Raw genomic sequence first — 19,516 nt, 5'->3', positions numbered from 1 at the left:
AAGTTAACAATCTGAATTTACCAAAATACTAAGGTCATAGGGCCCAAAATCTAAGGAGAGTCAGGCGCCTGCAAGAAGAGCCAAGAGATGAGCAGTGACTTAATCGGTAAGCACGCATCGGCCACTGGTAAGAAGACACCAAGGGTTGGCAAGCTTTTCCTTCATAGTGTCAGATTGGAAATATTTTCAGCTTTGGAGGCCACATGACCTAGGTCACAACTACTCAGCTTTATCAAAAACACAGCTAATAGGTAAGTGAATGAGCATGGATGTGTCCCAATAGAAGTTTATTTACAAAAAGTCACAGCAGGCTATAGTTTGCCACCCCTGAGCTAGATGACTGGTCAGTTGCTGGAGACAAGTGTACACTGGTAAAGCCCCTGGGAGCTGCAAATATAGACAGTGTTCACATCCTCTTCCAGGCTTCTCTACCAGGCATTCAGAGAAAAGAATCAGGAAAACTCTAAGGAAGTATTTCTTATACAACAAAATAACTCCTAACAGAGCAATTCAGATAATATTATTAAAGAGTTAAAGGGAAGGATTATAAAACTGTCAGGAAGCTAATTAAAGTAAGTCAGAAAATAAAGACTCTAGAGGAATTATAGTTAAATGGTTTACAATAGTGTAGGACTAGCTGTCTTCACCCCTTAGGGTGACTCTCATTCTGAGACAAATAGAAGCTGCTTTTAGGACAAGGTGGGAGAAGAAAAAAAGGCAGTGAATTCCCACAAAAAAAACAAGGGACTTGTAGAATTCCTTGGTGGACCTTTTTTTAAAAATTTTTTTTGTCATTTTATTATGTTTTGTTTAATTCAGACAACTGGAATAGCATAAGTGGGTTTTCCTGAAAGCAAAACATTTCTTCATACCCTCTGGTTTTATGATATTTACTGAGTGTGACATAAAGCATGTATTTCCTTCCAAGGAATGGAATACATTTTAGATGAGGCTTTGGAAAGCACCTATCCCAATAGACTCACAAAAGTTCAATCACAGTATACGCATGATTGGGTATTGTGTGACTCCCTATCCCTTACCTACCTTTTGTAGTAGATAAAATCTTTAGAAATTAGAGAAAAAACATACATCTGTTTCAGAAATTTCAAATGTTTGATGTAGAGATACCACTGGGAGAAAGCCCAGAATTCTTATAATACAGAAAAAAGTCACAATGGCCTGTTCGTAATAATGCTTATGGTTTCCAATTTTAACTATGGATCTTTTTCTTTATTTATTGAAATTGTTCTGTACTTAACAGCAATTATATGGTCTGAACATGAGTATCAATTAACTGTTCCTAAATATATGCCATTCATTCTTCTTTTTGTTACTCAGCAATATCTTCCTAAATGTCTATACTTAATATAATACACTGTATTCTTTAGAGATGAAATAGAAACATCAGACTTGACATTCATTATATTTAACTTGGAATTTACCCCTCCCTTAGTTTTTCTACTTACCTATTAGCCATTTGATTATTGACCAGACCTCTCTCTCCAAGGGAACAATAAAAAGTATTAAATTTAAATCTATCAAACTTTGTTATTAGAAAGGTCTCATAATTTAGGAGCTAAGGTATTGGTAATAGGAGAAATATTTTTCTCCAGTTATCAATTTTTGGAATAAATACATTTGAGATACATTTATTAGTGTGATTTCCATTTTAGGGTATATGGGAGTAGGGGGAGGAGACAGACACCAGAGCCCACAGACAAGAAAGAATCTATATTAGAATTCCTCAGAGACTAGATGTGGTTTAAAGGAGCCCCCTTCAAATTTTTATCACATGTTCATTTAAAAAAGAAAACCATATCACATTTGAAGTAGAGCTAGTGATTTCATTAAAACATAAAAATTAAAAAATAAAACAATACACCCTGGATGCTTAGAACCATGTTACCACTGACAGAAATTGTGTAACTTGAAGAGAAGATGTTTTCAAGGTACAGTAGAATAAGACAGGAAAAGCAGGATATGGAGATGGGTTTGGCTAAGTTTCATCCCAAATGGCACCATCTATCAGGTGTCTGACACTGGGTAGGTAGCTTAACCATGCTGAGCTTCAGTTCTCATGGCAGTAGAATGAGGAGGATAAGGTTCTCCTCATGTAGCCATTAGAAGGAGTAAATGAAATACTACAAGGGCTTAGGCTAGTACCTGGTGCTTAGTACATATCCAGCTAATACTCTTCCGTCCTCTGAGCCCAGGGGCAGCAGCAATAGCCAGTTACTGTTGTCATTGTTTTTGGCTTAGGAACGAGATGGACCCTATCACAGCTCAATTTTACCAACCATAAATTTGACTGCTTCAGTTCCTAAGGTAAATGTCAACACTGAGTTAACCACTGGCTCTCAACCAGAGCAATTTTGCCTCCCAGAGATACCTGGCAGTATCTGGGGATGTTTTTGGCTGTCACATGGGCGATGGAGACAGGGAGGGTGTTCTACTGTTATCTATTGAGTAGAGGCCAGGAATGCTACTCAGTATCCTACCCAGGCCAACACCCACAACAAAGAATTATTGGACCCAAAATGTTAGTAGTCCTGAAGTTGAAAAACTCTGACCTAAATTGGTAAAGTTACAAACTTGTATTGTTTCTTCAGTGAATACCCATTGCACAGAGCAGGGTGCATGCTTTTCCACTCTAGCAGTTTCTGTGTGTTCTACCACAACACTCTGGACACAAAATATTCCATTAGTGAAACAACTATCCTGTTAATTATTTTGTGAACTATCAAGACATCAGTGAAACAAGAGCTTCTCTGCAGTTCATTAACTGACACAGCTGTGATTCCAGAAAAAGTCTACAAGTCTGTCTGCTTAATAAAAAGTGACCCAATTCCTATGTTAATTTAAGTTGGAAAAAGTTCTTGACAATGATCCACAAGAGACAATGAACTTCATCTCCCTTTAAAGGCAAACACAGAATTCTAAAGACAAATGGAGGGTACAGAGTTAGCAGGAGAAAAGGTAAGTAATAAATGTATCATGAGGTTATTGTTTGCTTGACTCAACAATGATTAAGAAACAAAAGCTTTTTTAATCCCACTGAGTTATGAACAGAAGGTGGGCTGCTTAAAACATCAAAGGAAAAATGCTTTAATCAGCAGATCCATACAACTTCTATACATTCTGAAGTTTTTCCTGGAGTTTAATTTTTTCTGCAGGTATTTAATGAGACTTCTGAATAATCCTTGCAATTTGATTTAATAGGAAAACTCATTCAGAAAGAGCTTATTTATTTTCAGCTGCTGATAGTTTAAAACAATACATAAATTTCATATAATTTCATACTGAATTATGCCTAATAAAGTAGTACTGAGTAGATAGTTTCTACAGGTTTTATCTAATACTATCCATCTGTAACCCAGTCAATTGAGTTCCAGTTTGATTTTATGCAATGAACAGTTTCTGTTCTTTAGGGCCAGGCAGACACTGTTAGCCTATATTGGTTGGCCAATTATTTTCTCTGGCCTTAAGGACACTATCCTGGGTTTCCCACCAATGCTCCTCTAATCATCCATCAGTCTGGCCACTTACCAATATTTATTTCTATACACAGAAGCATTTCCTAGAGTCTTACCTAATTATCCTCACTCCCAGCCCAAATTTCTCAGGGCTCTATCTACTAAATGGCCCTCCTTTTCTACATAATTTGATAGACCCCACATATACACAAAATGTAAACTACCTTTGTATTCTCTCTGGCAATTTCAGCTCTATGCTTCCAGGCAAAAATTAAGACAGAAGAATGGGGAATTCAGAATAACATTTTACAAAATACTAAAAACCCCTAAATACTATTTGGAAAATATCAGTTGAAAGCAATCCTGTTTGATATAATTGGGTGACATTTTTACCTCTATAAATCAGGTTTGTCCACCAAAAATAAGGTTAGCAATTGCTTTCAACTTCAGCTCTGAAAAACTAAACATACAATCACATCATTTCCAACATACCAAAAAGTCAACTCCAAACTTAACATATGTAACTGATATGTACTTCTGCTAATTTAATCATAACATACCAGTAACATTTGTTTTACTAATATTAAGAAACACTTCATGGCTACACAATCCCCATTGTTATGAACAGAATTATGCTCCCCCAAAATCTGTATGATGAAGTCCTAACCCCCAGTACTTTTAAATGTGACTATATTTGGACATAGGGTCTTTAAAGAAGCAATTAAGGTTTAATGAGACCATTAGGGTGGACCCTAATCTAATATGACTGTTGTCCTTATTAGAAGAGAAGATTAGAACACATACATACTAAGGGACGACTATGAAGACACCAGAAGATGGCCATCCACAAGCCCAGGAAAATGGCCTTAGAAGAAAGCCCCACCCCCCACAACTGGATCTCAGACTTCTAGCTTCCAGATTTGAGCATAAATTTCTTTTGTTTAGACCATCCAGTCTATGCTGTTATGGCAGTTCTAAGAAACGCAAGTTTTAGGTAGCCTAAACATTTTAAAAAAGTAAAAATTTTTTTAAAAAGAAGAAAACTCACTTAATGTAGACTGTTTTCACAATTAAATATGATTTCCTAATTTTAGTCTTTCTGCATCTGAAAGGACAAAAGGCAATGAAGCAGATACCGCAGACTGCTAGTCTTCCATTTTTCTTGACCCTGAATATCACATACTATGTTGACATTAAATTAAGCCTAACAACTCAGTTTTGCATTTATAAATATAAAGAGATATTTCATTTTGATTTGGAAACAAATGTTTATCAGTGGCAATGTAAGCACAAGAGGCAGGGCTTTAGTGTGTCTTTTTCACCACTTAATCCTCAACACCTGGAATTTTTCTGACATTGTCATTGCCTAATCAATTATTGCTGAATGTTGAAAGAATCAATGAATAGAAAATATTAGTGGCTTCTACTGGTTCTTGACAAGATGGCAAACTGGCACAGGCTCCTGCAGTCTTCTCCCAAAATTTGCCGTAAGGACAAAAGCAGTGGGAGCCATAAATCTAAGGAACCAACATAAAAACTATGAGAAAACTGCTGGAGAAAACTGCTATGAGAAAATACCATGTGGCAGAGCACAATTAGGCACAGTATTAGAGGAAAATTTGGGGAGGACCCTGCTCTTGCCTCTCCTAAACATTGTTTTGAAAGAATTATTATCTGTCTCACACCATTTGCCAGACAGGGATCAGCAGTCATAGAATATTTATATTAAAGATAGCTGACCAAAAGCAATAAAAACCAGCAATCAATAAAAAAGAGGAATTGAAAAAAATGTATCTAGAAACCAAGTAAAATACTACTAAATAACAAGCTAAAAAAGAAAAATTATGAAATAGTTTAAACTGAATAACATATCTACATGTATAGAACACATTTATAAAGTTTCATTTAAATGGAAATTTATTTTAAGTACATTCATCAAGAAAGAAGACTGGGTTGGGAAAAAATGAGCCTGTTATTGAACTTGGAAACCAACAAGAACAATAGAGCAAACCCAGAAAAACAAGGGGGAAGAAAATAATAAAGACATGAATAAAAATCAATAGAGAACAAACCCACAGAAAAAAAACCAGGAAGAACAAAAGATTAGAAGCTTCAAAGAAATTAATAGATAAATAGACTCTGGCAATCGGTTTTGGAAGAGAAAGAGAGAGAGAGAAAGAGAGAGAGAGAGAGAGAGAGAGAAAGGGAAAGGGTGAGAGGGGAGGTAGAGGCAGGAACAGAGGGTGGGGAGGGAGCAGAGAGGACGGAAGAGGGAGAAGATACAAACACAAAAGCAGAAGTGAGAAAAGAAATAGCGAGACATACAAGGATATTAAACTGATAATAAATATTACAAACACCATATGCCACTAAATTTGAAAACCTAGGCAAAATATATTTCTGGAGAATTGCAAAATATCAAATTAGTATAAAAGGAAATAGAAACTTGAATAGATTAATAAGTATTAAAGATATTGAAAAGGCAAAGCCTTTTTCTCCCCAAAATTCCCTAGCCTTGCTGGTTTTTACATACATTCTACCAAACTATCAAGAAACAGGTATTTCTTACCATTCAAGGAAAAAGAAAGAAAGCTGCCCATTTTATGAGGCTAATATAATCTTAATTCCAAAATTAGGTAATGAGAAGTATTGACCCACTCAGTTATAGATGTATATGCAAATTCCAAAATAAGATATTAGTCAACTGAAAAGGGTATTAAAATAAAATGCCATATGATCAAATAGTATTTATCCCAGAACTGTGAGAATATTTTTGTACAAAAAAATGCTTCAGTAAAACTCACCATACAAATATACTAACAGAAAAAACATATAATTACTTCAAAGGATGGAGGAAAATGAACTGGATTAAATTTAAAATTATTTCTGATTAGAAAAGAAATGTACTTCTGGAAAACTGGGAGTAGAAGTAGCATATATACATGGTAACGGTTATGAACTAAATACCTAAAGCAAACATTATGCTTAAATGCTACATTTAGGGGAAAACTTTAGACATATTCAATTTACAATGAAAACAGGTGTCCATACAAAACTGTGTATTGAAGTTCAAGTGACTCACAGAACCATGAGAGGTCTGAGAGGCTACAAGACTACATGTGCTTCGGGTATTACTATAAATCCTGGAAAGTGCTATAAAAAAAGACAAAGATATAAAAGTACAAAGACTGGAAGGGAAGGAATAAAGTGTCCTCTAGATAATATGATGACGTATTATAGAAAAAAAAGATGGAATTAGGCAAACTATTAAAACCAAAAAGTATGATTAAATACAAGATCAACTTATAAAAATCATGAACATTTCTTTACACTAGAAATAACCAAATAACCAGCTACAGAATATAATGAGAAATAAAAAGACCCTCATAATAGAAAAAGAAAAGGTACAAAGTAGAAATCAATTTAAGGAAACATACACAAAACCACAGCAATAAAAATAGTATGATATGAACAACATCAAACAAATGGAACAAAATAGACTGATACTTCCTAAAATATAAAAGATAACTTAATATACAAGTGAAATCACATCACAAATCAAGGTGATGGGTAATGTGATAGTATAAATTAAGGGGGAAAGGATAAATTTCTTTGTAGTAATAAAGGCTAAATTTCTGTGCAGTAGACTGAAAAAAATAATACAACTATATTCTTATCTTTGAATAGTACACATAAAAGAGTAAAGAGTACTCCAGATGGTTAAAGACCTCACTGTAAAAGTAAAACTATGAAATTAACAAAAGAAACATCTTGTGCAATATTTCCCTCGTCATTTTTGACATCCTGTGATAGTAGTAGAAGCCTAATTGTTATTTAGAACAGCAGAATAGGCCTAGGGAATTAGGCTGGGTGACAATGGAATTTTAAGTCACAGAAAGATCAGGGCTCATGAAACATATGGAAATTAATTTGTATAAACAAATTAAGAAGTTCATCATAAAAATTTTAAAATACAAATGTAAATTTGATGAAAACAATTCTTTTCTATTTTGCACATAAGCATAACCAATTTGTATATGAAACAAACTATAAATAGGGAATTTTCAAATGCTTAAGCACAGCAAAGACCTTCAATAAGTACCTTCAGGCTTACAATACTGTCAGTGCAGTTTCATTTGTAATAAGAGGTGATGGCCTCTACTGAACATAATTTAATTCAGACCAGTAGTGCCTTAAGGGGAAAAGAGCAGTGTCCTGGAAATTAGAAGCCTGGGTCTGGGTTTGAGTTCCTAACTTGGCTCTACCCAGAATAATGGCCCTGCCAAAATCATTTGACCTCTATGTTTCAGTTTCCTTATCCATGAGTGGTGAAGTTAATCAAAATATTGATTAGTATTATCAATTTTTTTTGGAGCGTAGACACCTTTAAGAATCTCATGAATCCAAGGACTTTCTTTTCTCCTAAAAATGCTTAGATGATTATGCACAGAAAATTGTGAATGAAATGGCAGAGGATTCACAGACCTGAAAGAGGTCCCTACATCTCAAATTCAATACTTCTAAACTCATAAATACTTACAACTCCTTTTGACTCTAAAAGAAAAAACAAAGAGAGGAATGTGTCAAAGAAGACTACTAGGGTTCAGGTTTGTGTATCAGAATGCATAAAATGGTCACTTAATGAAAGAGAAAACACCAAAACTGGAATAGGTATTGGTAGGACTGGGAGAGGATGGAAGGAGACAATGAAATTTGGACTTATAAACTTGGATATAATAAATCAGACATGTCACTCCCATACTCAAATGGAAATTCAAAATAGCAGTTGGGTTACCATAGGTACAGCACTCACATGAGAAGTCTATGTTATGGCCATAAATTTGGGAGCCATCAGAATATAAGCGATCATCATGGTGATTAGATCTCTGAGTGACACAGGAATAGTGAGAAGAGACAGAGAACAAAACTGAAGTCCCTTAAGTAACTCTACTATTTCAATGCCAGATAGAGGAAAATGAGCCTACACAGGAAAAAGGAAGAGCCAGAGAGGTGAGTATACCGTTGTGTCATCAGCTAAGAACCCTAAAAGTGTCCTTTATGAATGGATGATAGAAAAATTTCCTTTTTCTTCTGGTCTGACACTGATCTGTGCTCTTCTACAAGTCTTGGCAAAGGATCAGACATAGATTGTATCTCCTCAGTTAGGCACAAGCTGAACGGCCATATGCACCGAAGACAACAGAAAATGTTTAAGTCAGACTAGTTAACAACAACAAATGCTGATTAAGAAATAGACATAAATGAGGAAAGAAAGACATGCTTAAATCCATAAACACTACTGGATTTAATGTAATGGATGGGAAATACTGGAGATTTTTACAGAGGCTGTTTTAGGTATCCTGAAGACGAAAAACTAGATTGGAGTGCAAAGCTAGATAGGCTGAGATGTAAGCATAAAGTGAACAAACTGAAGTCCTGACTTCAAAACACGGACTATTTCAAAACGTTTAGCTGTGTAAAGTGGTACTTGGATAAAGGTAAGGAACAACTTTCAAAAAATTCAGCTTTGTAAGGTAGTAGGTAGATAAAGACAGGGAATAACTTTTGGGACATTGCATTGTTGTTTCAAGTCTGAAAGCTGATGGGAAAGATACAGTTGAGAGGAAGAGAGATTGAAAACCTAAAAGTAAAAGTAATAAACATTGATGCAATAATCCTAGTAGGACAGGAATGACAGGATCCAGAGCACAGAGCTGAAGACCTGTTGTGGGACAGAAAGGCCAGTTCCTCTCTTACTGTAACAGAAGGAAAAGCAGATCAGATGGATTCAGTTGTGGACAGGTTTGTATGATTGACAACAGGAAAATGCACGAATGTAATGGCTTCAATTTTCTGTACCAAGAGGCAAAGACATTGCTGAGAACGACAGTCAGGAATAGGTGAAGTAACTAGAGTTTTAACATATAAGTGATAATAACAATGTATTATGAAGATTAGAATTGTTTACCAGAGAAGCACAAAATTGCCAAAAGTTCTGAAGGTCTACTTAAAGCTAGTGTTCACGAATTTTTAGTAGGTAAAATCTGTTCTGTTGTGTGGCTTTCTCTAGCAGTTCTAGACTTGTGGTTATAGCATGGAAAAGTTGCTGGTTGGGTTCACTGAGAACCACAGAAAGGATTGGGTAAAAAAAAAAAAGGGCAGAGGAACAAGAATGTTTAGGATACTTCTAAGAGAGTCACTGCAATTATAAACCTGTTATCCAAATTAGTTAATGAGGGCAGTGAACAAAACAAAACTGAGAGAAAGTAATTATATCAGAGAGTGATTGCACAAGCTGGTAGGAGAGGATACTATGGCACCTTAGATTTTGAATTAGTAAGTCTGAAGGGAGAGCAACTCTGTGTATATGGCATGTGGCCTATCTTTGTTGTCCTGAGTCAATGACCAGAAAAATATTTGCAGCCAAAATTTGCCCCACCCCCAAACCTTGTGTCTCACCTTGGTGATCTATCTATTCAGAATGGTTGTTGGTAATCCTCTCCCCAAGAGTCATGTATTAAAGAGAGCAGAAGTACAAACTGTCCTGACTATAATGACCACCTTGATATAGTAAACTAGACTCATCATTTCCTTCCTGCCCCTTCCTCTCATCTTCCATATTCCTGTAAGTTCTTCTGGGTACCAAGCAAGGAAGCATTAAAGTCGCCATTGACTTCACCTCTCCCCCAAACTTGTTCTCAAACATTTCACAAGCCCTAGTGATTATTTCTTCACTTTGTTTCTTAGAACAATCCCCTCTTTTCCATTCACATTGTCATCATCTAAGTCAAAGCCAGGACCACCTCATGCCTAGACTCTTGCAAACCTCCAAAAGGTTTTTCTTGCCATAATTACTCCTGTCATGTCTTTACCTCTGTATCTTTAATATTTGCCATTACCATCAAGATGAAGATCTAATTTATTTTGTTTTCCCACCTATGTTGTAAGTTCCCTGAAGTTAAGGATGATTTTTATGATATATACATTTTGATATCCCTCTTCAAAGAGTCTAGCTTATTAATGATTATTCAATAAACATCTATGGCTTTGACACAGTCACTTTGCTCTGTCAATGCTTATATAACAGCAGCTTTGTCAAAAACAATACAAAAATTAATTCCTTAGTTTAAGTCTTCCAAAGAATATATTCTGGTCTCATCTATGCAAATTTTCTCAGGATAGTTTTTGACAGATATACTCCTAGGTGACTAGAAACCCATGGCAGATTGCACATTTCTCATTTCTCTACAATAGCATTTGGGATTTTTCTACCTCAGCTGGATTCATGATCTCAGGCTTTCTTCATACTGATGCTCCCTCTACCTTGCCGTACTAGTTCTATAAAGTGATCTATAATTTTTGTCTAATTTGTTCCTTGACACTTAGACAGTTCAGGTCTTGATCAAAAAAGTGAGATTTTCAGAGCTTGAACTCTCTAAAGTATGGGCCTCTCTAGGCAAAATTATGAAGCACATGGAATTTGTTTTGCAGCCAAAAGAAGGCTTATGAATTGAGAGAAAGTAGTTATAACAGAGAGTGATCTTACTGCATGCTCCCCTCCAATATCTTTCCCTCCGTACCTAATTCAGGTAGATTATGTTCTTTCCTCTTTCTGTCCTTATTAAAACATTCTCTTTAAATACAGTATTCTATTTCTCTATATCTATAACTATAATCCAGTATATAGAAATATATGTTTTATTAGCTACCAATTTTTTAATAATTGCCACTTATTTTTAATTATAAGAGAAATATAAACTGCAACTAAAAGTATTGCAAAAAATAGTTATTTAAAGTCTTACAACCTAGATATAACCAAGTGAACTTCCTTACAGACTTTTTAATCCATGAACACTGACTTGCATCATTTTTAACATAATTAATAGCATTATATACATACAGATCTATGTCCTGGTTTTTCACTTACTGTTTTAGCAGGACCATAATTTTTCTCAGAACTCACTAGTTTCTAATTAAACACGTTCTTAAACATTAATCTAGAAAGCTGCTTAAAGAAGAATATTCTCAAGCACCATCCACCAGAGATTCTAATTCAGTAAGGAACAAATATTTAATTTTAACCAACTTTCCAGATGACCTACTACAAGTTCCTTAGATTATTGTAGCTTTGATTTTTTTAAATACAACTTGTTAGAAGCAACAGGGTGCATCAACTCCTCATTTATTGGCATCCTTAATTATCTCTGCTCTTTTTTTCTTATCACAATTAAGAATCCACAAGCGTGGATGAATCCTGTTATCTACCCTCTCCACTTCTGCATGCACACCAGAGACATGCAATTTGCTACTACTACCAGTTTATAATTTTCTTTAATTATCTTTAAAATCACTAATGAGCTCCTAATTGGTAAATCTAATTGATGTTTTCAGTTTTAATCTATGGTCAACCCTCTGCAGCATTTACACTGCTGTGCTTAAAATTCACTTCTTTGTGCTTAAAACTTGTCTTTCCCATGGGTTCCACAACCAGTTCTCTCTTCTTATATTTCCAATGTCCAACTGGCCTTTCTGAATATCATCCCCAGGCTTCTCTTTATCTACCTATTCCTTTGACAACCTCGTAACAGTTATCTTCCTCCAGGACCTGCATTTGAGGCATCTCCTTCTGAAAATTACACAGATACCTCACATTCAACAGGTCTAAAATTGACCTCATCCTCTTCTCCTTAGGGGTGGAGGCAGGGCCTCACTTCTCCAATATGCCCTGCCTCATACAAGGCCAATACCAGCTCTGGGGTCACCCTTTATATCTCTTTCTCCCTCTCTCCTATACGTATTAGGTCACAAAGTTTGAGCTAAGAGACAGGATTAGATGATCAAACCAAGCTCCCTTGAAACAGATATCAAAGTATCAAGTTTTACTAGCATTTTAAAGAATAGAGGCATAGATGAAACAAAGAGTGGTCTGGGGCATCCCACAGGCTCCCTAGTCCCTTCCCTCCTATATAAGATATTTATTGTCCAGTCCACAATGATCAATCAATGAAGAATTCAAGAAAGGTTTTATGAGGCTCCTCAGGTAGACATCAACATACACACTATAAAACGTCTACATTTTATATATCCAGGGAAGTGAGGGAGCCATGCCTTACAGATTCTGTGATTACTCACTGTAAGTCATCCTTTAGACAGGGTCATCTGGTAAAGGCCTTCACTAAATAAGATCTCTTCTTCCTGGAAATATGATTCATCTACTTGGAGAGTTGATGAGGAGTTTAGACCAAGTCACCTCCCTTCTCTTTTTTCTCCCAAGGCATCCTCCTGGTAAAGGGGATAAATGAATCATAAGCCAGCTACCAGATACTTTGACTCTTTCCTCTCAAAGTTCACCTGATTATATCACCTACACAGCACTGGAATTGATCCCTTAGTCTCCATCTCTTCTATAGCACATGGATTCATCTCTAGATATTTTCAATAATTGTCAACTAACCATATAACTTAGTATCACTAATTTCATGTGTCACTCTTCTGCCATAGATAGTTGTTTCTTGAAAATGGATACTTGATCATGTCCCTTTTTGGTTTAAAATCCTTTGCCTGATACATAATGTAATGCATTATCTTTCCTCCGCCTACATTTCCAGATTTTCCCCCCAACACATTCCCTGCTACTCAGCTAAATCAAACTGTTGTCTAACATGCCATACCTAGCATAGCTCCCAGGCTCTCAGGTAAATGCCCACCATTCTGTCAGTGATTTGCAATGTTACCTTTTCCTAATACCCTCTCTGAGCCCTCCATTCAGCTCAGGCAATGACCACCTCCTTTGTAGTGCCATTGTTCTTTACAAATAATAGTAAAATAGTTAACTTTAGAAAACCTTGACTTTGAATAAGATACCATGCCAACTGTTTTATGTGCATCATATCATTTACTCCTTAGAGTACCCTCAGAAATAAGTACTATTATTCCAATAACTATAGAGAAAGGAAAACCAGGGTTTAGAAATAATAAATGACTTACCCAAAGTCAAACAATTATTAACTTAAAGGGTCAGGATATGAACAAGTAGTCTGGTTTACTCCAGAGCTCTCCTCCTTAAATCCAATCATAATATGTCTCTACTGGCCCATCACACAGTGGCCCTAATTAAATCACTAAGTATTTTCTAAGTGATAATTTGTATCAGACATAGTATGAGGCTTCACTGAGTAAGTCATGGAGAGTAAATCTAATACAAAAATCTCCCTAACTGAGATCCTGAATAGCCAAAGAAATCCTGAGAAGAATAAAACTGGGGAGATTATGCTCCCCAACTTCAAGCTCTACTACAAAGCCACCATAATCAAGACAATTTGGTACTAGCACAAGAACAGACCCAGAGATCAATGGAATAGAATAGACAGTCCAGATATAAAACCACACATATATGGCCAATTAATATATGATAAAGGAGCCATGGATATAAAGATATACAATGGGGAAATGACAGCCTCTTCAACTACCAGTGTGGGTAAAACTGGACAGCTACATGTAAGAGAATGAAACTGGATCATTGTCTAACCCCATACACAAAAGTAAACTCAAAATGGATCAAAGACCTGAACGTAAGTCATGAAACCATAAAACTCTTAGAAGAAAACATAAGCAAAATATCTTGAATATAAACATGAGCAGCTTTTTCCTGAACACATCTCCTCAAGGAAGGAAAACAAGAGCAAAAATAAACAAATGTGAATACAACAAACTAAAAAATTTCTGTACAGCAAAGGACACTATCAGCAGAACAAAAAAGCCTACTACAGTATGGAAGAATATATTCATAAATGACATATCTGATAAAGGGTTGACATCCAAAATATATAAAGAGCTCACACACCTCAACAACCAGAAAGCAAATAACTGAATTAAAAAGTGGGCAGAGGATTTGAACAGAAAGTTCTCCAAAGAAGAAATTCAGACGGCCAACAGACAAATGAAAAGATGCTCCACATTACTAATCATCATGGAAATGCAAATTAAAACCACAATGAGATATCACCTCACACCAGTTAGGATGGCCAACATCCAAAAGACAAGGAACAACAAATGCTGGCGAGGATGTGGAAAAAGGGGGACCCTCCTACAATGCTGGTGGGAACGTAAATTAGTTCAACCATTGTGAAAAGCAATGTGGAGGTTCCTCAAAAACTAAAAATAGAAATACCATTTAACGCAGGAATTCCTCTCCTAGGAATTTACCCTATGAAAACAACTTCTCAGATTCAAAAAGACATGTGCACCCTTATGTTTATCGTAGCACTATTTGCAATAGCCAAGAAATGGTAGCAACCTAAGTGTCCATCAGTAGATGAATGGATAAAGATGTGGTACATACCCACAATGGAATATTATTCAGCCATAAGAAGAAAACAAGTCCAACTATTTGCAACAACATGGATGGAGCTAGAGGGTATTATGCTCAGTGAAATAAGCCAGGTGGAGAAAGACAAGTACCAAATCATTTCACTCATATGTGGAGTATAACAACAAAGCAAAAACTGAAGGAACAAACAGCAGCAGACTCATAGACTCCAAGAAGGTACAAGCAGTTACCAAAGGGAAAGGGGATGGTGAAGGCAGAAAGGGAGGGGGAAGGGGATTAAGGGGTATTATGATTAGCACACATAATGTAGGGGGGTGCCACGGGGAAGGCAGTGTAGTATACAGAAGACAAGTAGTGACTCTGTAGCATCTTAATACACTGATGGACAGTGACTGTAATGAGGTATGTAGTGGGAACTTGATAATAGGGTGAATGTACTAACCACAATGCTGCTCATGCGAAACCTTCATAAGATTATATATCAATGATACCTTAAAAAAATCTCCCTAGCTAAACAAACTCACGTTTTCATATCATTTTAAAAACCTGCTTAATACATACCATCTTCACTACATCATTTAAGAAACATTACTGAATGTCAGACACAGTGTGTCACTCCATAGGAAAAATAAAGCAAATCTAATGTGAAATTATCCACTTAACTTGAGTGGCCAAAACATCCTCATCAGGTTTAACAGTAAATTTCTCTGGGGAGTTAAAGTAACCTAGTAATTGCTGCCATTCATGGGCTTTTGTGAGATATTTATTACAATAGGTAGGCATCACTGTCATCTGTAATTTTCCTATATTCATGCCGTATCTTGCACTTCATGGACTTAAATTCACATTCTAATACTAGGCAAAAGTTATTCATATGGCAAGAAGCTAGGGTAGAACCCTCAGCTTGTATCTTGCCTGTTATGGAAAATGATATAACACCTTTACCAGCTCTTCCTCATATTTTAACTCAAAGCAACTTAAGATTTGTTATTACTGGTTCAATTGACATAGCACAATTCAACTGAGGTGGTAAAAACACCTGACAAGTATCATCTCATTTATGGTCAAATTTTTTCAGATGAGTAATGGAGAAATAATCTCAAAGTACTTAAACAATTTCATGAAATCAATAACTAGAAGTGACAAAAGCAAATGATTAGGCAAAATGTTCTGATGTTCTCTAACCTTTGCCAGAATCCATATTAGCATATGGATCCATGTCAGTATACCTACAGCTAGAGTTGTCTAACAAATAAGCAGATATTCATTACTTCTATGCTATAAATATTCCTCAGGTATTTTTTATTACCCAAGCTGAAATCTTATTTCCTGTACTTTTTCTCCTTGATTACTTGGACTGAAGTGATGAGATTAAAATTATGCACACAGTATATACAGGAATGCCCATAAGGAATTATGCATTGATGTCTTTTCAGAAATGAGATGGGTATAAATATGAACATATTTTTACTTTAATCATTATTTTAAATAAAAATTATCATCTTTGAAATGTTTTCAAGTTCAAATGAGGCACAGGATACAGTAGGGATACAGTAGATGGACCTGCTATGTACTAGCATTAGAAGACTAGATAGCTGAAAAGTAAATATTCAATTTCCTGATTCCATCGAGATGGGCTCCTTGATGTGACCCATGTTGCAGCGGTCATTCGTCCTCCCACAGCTTTTCATTCGGAATTCACGGGAGGTCGCTTGCAGGGCATCATGGTGCTGCCAGCAGATCCTTTATTTTGAGTTCCCTGATTGTGGCAAACGCAGCAGTTGCTTCAGTGGCCGGCTCGCCAATGTAGTCTGAAGTCTTTCCTCTGAGCTCAGTAGCAAGTACATTCTTCAGTCTTTCTTCCTGTGATTCCGTGAGATATGTATACCTTTAATAAATCCCTTTCAGCTTACACTAACTAGAGTGCAGTTGGTTTTATATAGCTAAGAAATATGACTTAGGTTAGAGAATATTGTTCCTTGCTGCAATACAAAACATAAAATATGGTACATGGTTTAACATAGCTGGGAAGCAGTCAGGTGGTTGGCTATAGGATTAGAGATGTTACGGATGCAAAAGCGAGCAACAACTATTAAGTGATGGTGACCATTTGATACAGTTATGATCTTCTGTACCTTAGAAGATGGACACATGCCAATGAAAGCTATAGCATGAGATAAAATGCTAGGAAATTTCATAATATCAGTGTGTGGTAGTGTTTGATTCCTGCTTCTTTCAGTGAAGGCTTAGCAGAGAGAAAGACCCACCTGGCAAACCTTCAAGGAGAGACAGAAGAGAACCCAGCTCTTACAAAAGAGATGCTCTTTTCTCCTTGTGCCTGACGCCTTCATGAGAAGTTGAAGGAGAGTCCTATAACTTGAGAACTTAAGAGTCAACAAACCCAGCAATTTCTCCGCCAGAAACCGAAGCAGTTAAACACTGTGGCTACATAACCAAGTAACCTTCCAAGGACTCAATGGACTGTGTCAAAAGAGCACTGAGTCTCTTGCCGATCAAAACCTGAATAATTTGAGCATCCAAAATAATGAATGTCATTGACAGCAGTGCTGAAACATATAAAATATCCATGCTTTCACAACAACACTTGTGAGAGAAAGACAGAGAGACTGAGAAAAGGAGCAGCAGCTGTGGAGAAGGAGATGGACAACAAGGACAAAAGAAAAAGGAAAGCACTGAAATACCAAAACAATAGCAACAACTCACTGAATATCCTTAGAAGTCACTAGGGAACCAGCTCCTGATGGAGAAAAATGGCAAGAAATGAGAGAGAATTACACATAAGTCCTGCCTTTCCTCTATGAACTATATTTTAAGTAGTTCTTGAGAGAAAGTCATTATAAAATTCTACCTAACAAATGAGGAAGAAATCATAAAATTGGAAAACCACAACTTTGCATTCCCTAATGCAGCATTTGTATCAGACAATGGTCATCAATGATAAAACTATTAGATAAACATCTGTTTATTATAAGATAAACTTATAATGAAGGGTTTAGACTGACACCACTCACATCTACTGATTGATTACCATTAAAAATGGAACCAACTGACATTTGTGGAATTGTTAGCTGTGAACTAATATATAATGGAGTGCACAAAATCAGAGAATCATGAATAGTCATTCCCACAGAGAAGAAAAAGAAGTTGAATATAATCAAGGTTGAGTTAATGTTCACTTACAGAAAACATATGGAAAAAGGAACAATTTAAATGATGTCACAAGAAAGCAAGAAGCCACATCTAGATCATGAGGCATTAGTCATATCAAAAGAGCCTATTTCTGTAGACAAACTGATGGCATTACATAAAGAGAAAGAAACAGAGATAGAAAAGGAAAGAACTAAAGAGAGGAGGAACTATCCTATATTGAGACAAAGTATCTAAAATTAAAACATTGTCCTGAGTTCAAAAAAAATAGAAACAACTATAAAAACTATTTTTGAGGCAATCATGGAAATATTATTATGGATTATGTATCAGATGTTGTAAAGAATTATTATTTGTTAAGAGTTGATAATAGGAGAGGGCTTACAGAAGAACATATCCAGTTTTTGTTTTAGATACTAAAGTATGCATGGGTGAACTAATATTTTAGATCTGCATTAAGTAGTTTTAGCAAAAAATAAAAAAAGATCAGAGAGGCAAGGTGATAGTATGGTTATTGTTGAATCCAGGAGATGGATGTGGGAGTTTTTCTTAACAATTGTCCTTTTTTTTTTTTCATTTTGTTTAAAATTTTCACAATATGAAAATTTATGTTAGATAAATAACAGCAACAACTAAATCTGACTACAAAATAGCAACACTAGCAGGAGGCACAAGTCTCACAAATGAGTGACAGCCATGTGGGCAAAGCCGCCACCACCCTCCCAAACCATTACTTAAGAGGATGAGGAGTGAATGATTCACAGACACCACAAAACAAAGAGTCTTCAGGCCTCAAAGTGACATTACACAAGATTTTGCTCTTAATTCACTCGTGAAACTGACCAAGAGTGCACTACAGTTTTTGAAGGAATTCTTTTGCCAAAGAAACTGCCAGACTGGCCATCAACCACCTAGAATATTTAACTCTAAAAGCAGCCTGCAAGCCCTGGAACCTGCAAAGTCAGGGAGTGAACTGTGAAATCCGTGCAGCTGCAAAGAGAGTGTACAGCCCAGTGGCTGCTTCAAGACTGGCCACAGAGGACATTTAACAGGGAAAGAATCTCCCAGGGGGAAAGAAAGAGACCATAAAGGACAATAAGCAAGGGAGTTTTATTCAGTGGTAGAAAAGTGCTGCCAGATGGGTTCAACAAGAAATTTATTCTATCACCAGTCAAGAGAGTCCTATTGCTATGGACCTGTGGTGTGGTATGGTGTGTTTCCCGTTCTCGCATTCTTGGAACAATACCTTTCACTGAAGTCATCCTGTACCTATTTGATATTGTTTATTAAATGCACTGAGGGCAAATAACTTATGTATTAATCCATAGGTGACCATTCCACAGGAATGACATTCAGACCTCATACAATGCATTGTACGTGACTCAAAATGGAGGCAAGGCTGATGAGAATTGGGGTCTCTCCTTTGTGAAGAAGCTAGTGAAATATTCATTTGCATGAAAGGCAATTACATCAAGATATGTAGGAGCATGCATTGATGATGCTATTGCTGTGGCTGAAATTTTAATAAAGAAAGAAGGTGGTCAAA

General features: G+C 36.1%; 1 protein-coding gene across 5 annotated transcripts in view; it reads right to left on the bottom strand.

The window, feature by feature from the left end:
* Window positions 1-19,516, bottom strand: part of KCTD8 (potassium channel tetramerization domain containing 8) — a 250,550-nt gene that overhangs the window by 216,091 nt on the left and 14,943 nt on the right. The window contains exon 2 of one of the 5 annotated variants that reach the window (XM_073237683.1): window positions 8,829-12,755. The exons of the other annotated variants lie outside the window; for them this stretch is intronic. Coding sequence (XP_073093784.1) covers window positions 12,682-12,755 — 74 coding nt within the window. The 3' untranslated portion in view covers window positions 8,829-12,681. Of the gene's footprint in view, window positions 1-8,828; window positions 12,756-19,516 lie in introns of those variants that run through there. 5 annotated transcript variants of the gene reach the window in all.

The sequence above is a fragment of the Manis javanica genome, chromosome 5, assembly GCF_040802235.1.
Source record: "Manis javanica isolate MJ-LG chromosome 5, MJ_LKY, whole genome shotgun sequence".
Lineage (NCBI taxonomy): Eukaryota > Metazoa > Chordata > Mammalia > Pholidota > Manidae > Manis > Manis javanica.
The sequence above is the reverse complement of the archived record's forward strand: the minus strand, read 5'-3'. Positions and strand labels throughout refer to the sequence as shown.